We start from the raw sequence: 7,904 nt of genomic DNA on the forward strand, positions 1-7,904 counted from the left end.
TTTTTTTTTTTTTTTAAACCCACCATGCCGGATATTAGTCAGGGCCAATCCATTTTGCAAAGCTACAAAACTGTTAGCCATGGCTATGTGGTCTTGTAAAGTTCTCCTATTTTGGATGAACTATGACAACTCCTGCAAGTAGAAGTCATTTGGATTCTACAACTAAAGTAACTTGTTTTTCTAGATTCTTGCCCTGTAGACTGACAGTAATGGCCACCTAGGAAAGATGTGTCTTATCACTAAACAGTCGTTCATTGACTGCTCACTGCTTACTCCAGCAACTGGTAGGTAGAGAAAACTTTTCTTTGGTTTTTTTTTTTTTTTCTGGGTTTCTTTTCCTTTTTTTTAAATGTTAAAATAAAATTTTTATTAGATATTTTCTTCATTTACATTTCAAATGCTATCCCCAAAGCCCCCTATACCCTTCCCCAACCCTGCTCCCCAACCCACCCACTCCCGCTTCCTGGCCCTGGCATTCCCCTGTAGTGGGGCATATGATCTTCCCAATACCAAGGGCCTCTTCTCCCATTGTTTGGAACACAGGGCCCCCAATGAAGGAGCTAGAGAAAGTACCCAAGGAGCTAAAGAGGTCTGCAACCCTATAGGAGGAACAACAATAATAGAAAACTTTTCAATCCACATCATGTTCCCTTTCCTCTAAAACAATATGGGGCGGTAACTTACTCTGTCACTCTGCCATGCAAATCTACCTCTCTTCTGTGCTCCTGTCATGTTTCTGTCTGTGACATTAGCAACCCTTCTAGCAAATTTCTTACTAAAGAACCAACCAAATCCATGTTCTCAGTGAGCCCCAAGTCCAAAATCTTTCATCTGAATCCAAAATGTTTCATCTGTCATACTTTTTAGTTCATCCTGGTCTCTCTTCAGCTTCATCTGTGACAAGCACGGTTCTCATTTTCTTTGCTTAGACATTTTTCTTTTCTTTTGGTGATGCTGGGAACTGAACTCAGAACCTTGCACCTCTTACACAAATGCTCTGAACTCTGTTCAGAACACAAATGGACTGAACTCTAGTCCCAGACCTCAACTTTATTTTTTGAGATAGCCTCTTACATATTCCCATAGAGGACAGCCTCTATTTGCTTGGACATTTGATAACCTTTAATCTATGGTCCCTCTGCTTCCATCTTCCAAGCGCTGGGATTACAGGCTTATACTATTATGCTTTTTTTATTTTAAATTTCATTTACTTTTATTAGTCTTTTGAACATTTTATACGTTTTTGTTATATTCATGCGAAGCAGTAGTTTGTTCTCTGAATTCCCGTCAGCTTCTCCCTGCCATGCTTCTTGCTACCACCCAATGCTCTGGATTCATGAATGACAGACATATACACACGCAGCCTTATTTTTAATATACCCTAAGCAGCTCAATGGTTGGGCCACTCCCTAACTCCACCTGGCTAACACACACTCCCCTCTGATATTTCTGAGTTAATAGTTATTAAATATATATTTCAACTTTCCTACCCTGAACCTTGCTACCTTGCTGGGCAGCCCTCCTGGGGCCACTTTCCCCTTGTACCTACATGTCAGCTGTCTTTCACTCCTGCACCTTTCCAGCGTGCTCCATCCTCTTAGCCCTTCGCATAACAGAATCCCCTCTTCCTCTTTCCTCAGTCCCTTCCTGGCAATCTTAAAAGTCACGACTCTGGCCGGGCAGTGGTGGCACAAGGCTTTAATCCCAGCACTTGGGAGGCAGAGGCAGGCAGATTTCTGAGTTTGAGGCCAGCCTGGTCTACACAGTGAGTTCCAGGACAGCCAGGGCTACACAGAGAAACCCTGTCTCGAAAAACCAAAAAAAAAAAAAAAAAAATCCCACCTTTGTCTCCCTGCCCAACCACTGGCTGCCAGTAACTTTACTGACCACTCAAAAACCAGTACCCCGGAGCTCTAGACTCTAGCTGCATATGTAGCAGAAGATGGCCTAGTCGGCCATCACTGGAAAGAGAGGCCCATTGTTCGTGCAAACTTTATATGCCTCAGTACAGGGGAACGCCAGGGCTAAGAAGTGGGAGTGGGTGGGTGGGGGAGTGGGTGGGGGAGCGTGTGGGGGACTTTTGGGATAGCATTGGAAATGTAAATACCCAATTAAAAAAAAGAATGTTTTTGCTCTTTATCACCTACTCAATAGTTTTTCATTTTATGCTGGCATCTGTGAAACTTCAGTTACCATGTTACTTGAAAGTAGAGAGCAAAATCTCAGATACTATATGGCTCCCCAGTTGTAAACAATAGTTTCAGTAGTTGTTAAGTATTTTGGGAAAGTTGTGTTCTCATTAAAATAGTATTGGTGATGGTGAAGCAAAAGAAAACAGAAAAACAAAAATAAGAAAAAATGGAAAGCAGGTTATTATCTTGTTAGCTCCTATAATTAAAGATCATTGTGAAATATTCCCTGACATTGGAGTGGGGAGCACTGTGTGATAAATTTTAATCATTATTTGAATAATCTTTCCTACTTCTCCTTTAATGGTATATCTAGTAATTTTGCAAGGAATGATAGAAGAAATTTTGTAGAAGGTGAATTTATTCTAGAAGGATAAAGATGAAAATGTAATCGAGGGGAATATTTTTCATATTCCTTCTAAACACAAATGCATTAGCGTAATACTAATTGAAGTATCACCTTAAAGGTCCTTCGACTAAATGCAAGAGAATTAATGTGAGTTGCCCATGAGACAGATTCTAGAGCTATAAAAGGAGATATACACCATGTGAAGCATCCCATTTGAAACATGACACTATGACACATTCAGATCTAGTAAGAGGAAGGATTTCAAGTTCATGAGTTCTAAGTATGGTAATAAACTACACACATTTTTAATCATTCCATAATTTTTTCTAAATTGTGCTTCTGTCCTTTTGCTTATTTGCAACTCGATGTTAGGTGTTCTGGAAGTAAAATACCATTTTATTTCACTTATAATGTCCTATTATATAATTATCTCTTGATTATCTGCCATATTGACTCTCGAGCTATCATATTCAGTACCACTACTTTCTGACACTACAGAAATACTCCCTATGTCCAAGATGATCTTAACAAGCTACACAAGTCAGGCAGTTATTGAATTTTTTATATAGAGACTACAATTGAGAAACTGATATCTTAAGTTCATTGAATTTTAAATAATTAAAATGTATGTTTAGAAAACCACTTTTGGCTAATGTTTACTACATGTGACTAATTATAGTGACTTTAACAACTACAGCACAAACAGGAATGTTAAGAGGAATTAGAAGCCTGATGAAATTTATTTTAGTTATTTATTTTTGTTGCTATACAATAAGTAGCAATGCTTCTAGTATATATACTGTAAAACTGCATGTATTAAGTAAACATTTATACACACGAATAGCATGGTAAGTAGACTGTCAGTACATAAAATATCATCCATCCAAAGGGTTAAAATCGGCAAGTGTACGGAAGGGTACAGAAAAATGTCATCAACAATTAGCCTTTTTTTTTTTTCCCAGAGCTGAGGACTGAACCCAGGACCTTACACTTGCTAAGCAAACACTCAACCACCGAGAAAAATCCCAAATCTCGCGAGATCAGCAGCTATCACGAGAGCTCAAAGTTCCCTGAGATTTTTTTCCCCGCGCCCCTCCCTGAGGAGTTTCTGGACTGCTCACAAGCGGTGGTGCGTCACTATCACCTCAGGTTGGTTGGTTAGAGACCTCAAACATGCCTTCGGACCGAAGGCCAAGTCAGAGAAAGAATAGATCTAAGAACCGTGACTATTGTGGAGCACGTTCAAAGGTAAAAAGAGCTGATACTGGGTACAGAGACGATACTCTTGCCCTCAATGTGTATCAGGGGCCTCCGAGTGCCGACCAGGGGAACAACATGGCGAATGCCCCTCGGTTTGGCTTCTGGACTTCAGTAAGCCAGTGTCTGCAATATTTGTGGGCCAGGAGGCACTTGGGCCTGCTTCTACTTTTATTCTGGACGCTGGTGATCCTCTTCCGCCCTGTGAACACTGGTGAGTATTGGTTCTAGGCTAGAGAAGGGGTGACAGGGACTTGGGAGTGTGAGGTAGGGCCTGGGAGGGGATTGGAGCCAAAGAAGGGTGATTGGGGTGCTGGTCAGCAAGGGTAACGGGGCCAAAGGTGGCAGGGCGAGACCGAGAACTAGGGGGGTGGATAGGGGGTTAGTGAGGCAGGGAGAGAGGGGGATGAGGCGCAGGAGTTGGGATGATGCAGGGATAGAGTTGGGATGATGCAGCGGGAGCCTATAAGGCAGTGCTGGGGATTCAGTGGTGAATTCTGGGCCTCTGAAACAAAATTGCTCGTAACTACTGAACATCTCACTAGCACCTATAATCGTAATTATTATAGTAATTTTAGAAATTAGCAATATTCTATAAACATTAATATTTATTAATAATTATAATTATAAACATATACATTATTAAAATGTGCTGTTTTTATTATTTTTCACTAACAATATCAATAATATCAATAAAATTATGATAATTATAGTATTTATATTTTTATATTATTTTATATTATGCCAACTATAATTAATAATGACACAATATTATAGAATAATAAAAAGTAATAATGTTATTATTATGTGGGGATATATGTTTGTGTGAGTAAATGGATGTTTATGTATACCATACACTGTATATGGAGGTCAGAGGACAACTTTGTAGAGTCATATCAGTTCTATTCTTCCTATCTTTATACATATTTTCCAAGGATCAAATGCAGGTTGTCAGACTTGCTTGGCAAGTGCTTTGTCAATGACTCATCTTGCTAGCACCAGATCAGATTATTTTATTTTGGCTCTCAGATTGGCTAATAATAACAAAAGGTGTGAGGGTACAAGAAAAGTGGCATTTAGTTGTACTATTGTCACAGGTATACTTCAGGGTTTTACTGGAGCATAATAACCCAGTAGTACAGTGTTCAAGGCCCTTCTTGAGTTTAATTTGAAGCATCAAAAAGAAAAAAAAATCACCAAACAAAACAAATAATAACAAAATAATGAAGAATTTATCAAAAAGATTTTAAAATACTAGCAAATATATAGCTTTAATATTCTAAGCGGATGATAATCATTGGAATGTTCTTTGAAATAAAAATGAGTTAAAAACATAAATGTTTTCCTAAATAATAATTGAGCTATCTAAAGGAATAACTGAGGCATAATTAAAGAGATGGTTGGAGAATGTTTTTTTCTTACATGGGAGAGAATTATGCAAGTGAAGCTCAAATTGGGTTCTCTGTAGTAGAACAAAAGAGGGCTGAGGAAGACTTTCTGTATCCCTGTGTAAGGACATCAGCACTTTTCAAGACTTTGTATCATAGGTTCTAATTTAGTTGGAATGCCTACTGTTTCTGATTTTTCTTTTCTTTTTTGTTCCTGATTTTTCAAATGGTAGGCCTCTAAACACTACGCTTTTTGTTCGGCAAAAATTGTTATTTAAATCATTGTTCAGAAGGCCAACAGTATGTGTGAGACAGTATGTTAAATATTTGCTAATTTTAATACTTTTTCAGTTTTCTTGCAGAATCACAATCTGATTACCAATGCTCCTTATGCTCTTGCAGATTATAACGCAACATCTGTTATATTTCCAGAATTAGTTTAAGCAAAGGTTAATTACTATTAAAACTTCATTAAAAAAATGACAAATGTTTTTATGTACTGGGATTAATAATTTTACTTATTAACACTTTTCTGTCTCCAAAAGCGAAATTGCCCATGGTTGCTGAAGCTGCAGAACTTGAACCCCCATTGGGAAGTATGTTGGACTTTTTCTTTCCAACAAGTAAGTTGTTGATTTTTTAAAACTTAATGTCCTTGTTTTAAAACAGCAATTAAGTACTCAGGAAGGAGTGTGCTTTCTCAGTATTGGAGTGAAACAGACATACATTTGAGACTCTGCCCCTTGAGACTCTGCCCTTTGCCTTAGGCAAGATAATCTCTCTGGAATTAGTGTTTTCATCTTTTTTTTTTTTTTTATATACTTTACAGTTTAATCCTTGAAGTCATTCAGGAACAGTATTGCCAGTCACATCTTTGAACTGTACCTGGGTCTTTTTTTTTTTTTGACAGAGGAATTTTTTTATTTACATTTAAAATATTATCCCATTTCCCAATTCTCCCCCACACCCACTGTGAAACTCCCTATCCCATTTCCCCCTCCCCCTACTTCTATGAGGGTGTTCCCACACCCACCCACCCACTCCTGCCTCTCCACCCTTGAATTACCCTACAATAGGGCATCCATTGAGCCTTTGCAGGACCAAGGGCCTATCCTCCCATTGGTGCCTAACAAGGCCATGAAAGAGGAATTCTTTTTTTTTTAAATTTTTAATATTTTTATTACATATTTTCCTCAATTACATTTCCAATGCTATCCCAAAAGTCCCCAAGAATTGGGAAGATAAAGTGGGACAATAATTACAAGGCAAATGTGGCAGATAAAGGCTTAAATTTGTAATTTAGCTTAAAATAGTTTTATTTAGAAATACTTAAAGCCTTTATAAATTACCTGAGTGACATGGCCTAATTTAGTCACTGACCCAGTACTGTGAAATTGATGTCTTCTGTGGCATTAAACAGTGGCTCTGTTGTTATGGAATATACCAGATGTTTTTCCCATCTGTGTTAATGATAAAGAGTGGGTGGGGGACTTTTGGGATAGCATTGGAAATGTAAATGAAATAAATACCTAATTAAAAATAAGGCATTATAAAGTCTATTATATATACAGATAGTGAAAAGATACCGATACTTGCTTTTTATATAGCAATAACAATTACTACTAGTAAGGTTATTTTCGGTAATATAGAGTCAAATATTTTTTATTTGTTTTCTTAATGCTTGATTTTTCTAATAAAAACCGGCTTAAAAATTAAAAAAAGGGCTGGTGAGATGGCTCAGTGGTTAAGAGCACCGACTGCTCTTCCAAAGGTCCTGAGTTCAAATCCCAGCAACCACATGGTGGCTCACAACCATCTGTAATGAGATCTGATGCCCTCTTCTGGAATGTCTGAAGACAGCTACAGTGTACTTACATATAATAAACAAATAAATAAATAAATAAATCTTAAAAAAAAATTAAAAAAAAAAAGAGTTCAGGTTTCAAGTCACATTGTTTTGTGATCTGTATATGGTGGTTTTTGTCGTTGTTTGTTTTGTTTTGTTTTAAATCAAGCATATGATGGCCTTTGAGAACTATTAACCACAAATATACATGCTTTAGTTTGTGCAGCATGTGGTCCCCTTTCAAAGCGATGTTTCTCATAAATTGTCATGATCTTACTAAAAACTATGTAGAATTTATACTAAGAAAATCCAGTGTACTTAAAGTTAAATCCATTGTTGAATTCCATATCTCACCACTCAACTTTTCTGTAGAAAAAAATCTCTTTAAACTTCTCTAGTGGTTTCATCAAGTATAAAATAGCTATTGTAACACTTACTACCTATGAGAATAGCAAAATAAATGATTCTTAAATTAAAGCTACTGCCATAGCCAAGTTGAATGAACAAGAAAATAAGTCTGGAAAGTGTTATTGTTGGATAGGCTAAAAGAAGGGCTTATTGAGTATAACAAAAATAAATGATAGTTTAAGCTTTAGAGCTTTGAAAACAATGAGAAATAAACTGTCAAACACTTGACTAGGATGGTTGCAGTAGTACAAACACTGAACAAGTGACCTTGAAAATGGTTCAAATGAAATTTATTTATTTAATTTTAATTTTCCTAACCTAACACAAGAATTTTAGTCAAAATCGTATAAAACTGTTTTTCCTCAAATCAAATAGTTTCTTCTTCTTTCCTCCTTTCCCCCTTCTTCTCTCCATTTCTTCCTTTTATTATTATTATTATTTTTTTTTTTTTTTTTTTTTTTTTTTTT

General features: G+C 36.9%; 1 protein-coding gene across 2 annotated transcripts in view; it reads left to right on the top strand.

Annotated features, from left to right (window-relative positions):
* The first annotated feature begins 3,644 nt into the window (after positions 1 to 3,644).
* Positions 3,645 to 7,904, top strand: part of Fmr1nb (FMR1 neighbor) — a 38,894-nt gene continuing 34,634 nt past the window's right edge. For both annotated transcript variants that reach the window (XM_021153643.1, XM_021153645.1), the window contains exons 1-2: positions 3,645 to 4,009; positions 5,729 to 5,806. In XM_021153643.1, coding sequence (XP_021009302.1) covers positions 3,712 to 4,009; positions 5,729 to 5,806 — 376 coding nt within the window. In that variant the 5' untranslated portion in view covers positions 3,645 to 3,711. The remainder of the gene's footprint in view (positions 4,010 to 5,728; positions 5,807 to 7,904) is intronic.

Source organism: Mus caroli, chromosome X, assembly GCF_900094665.2.
Source record: "Mus caroli chromosome X, CAROLI_EIJ_v1.1, whole genome shotgun sequence".
Classification (NCBI taxonomy): domain Eukaryota; kingdom Metazoa; phylum Chordata; class Mammalia; order Rodentia; family Muridae; genus Mus; species Mus caroli.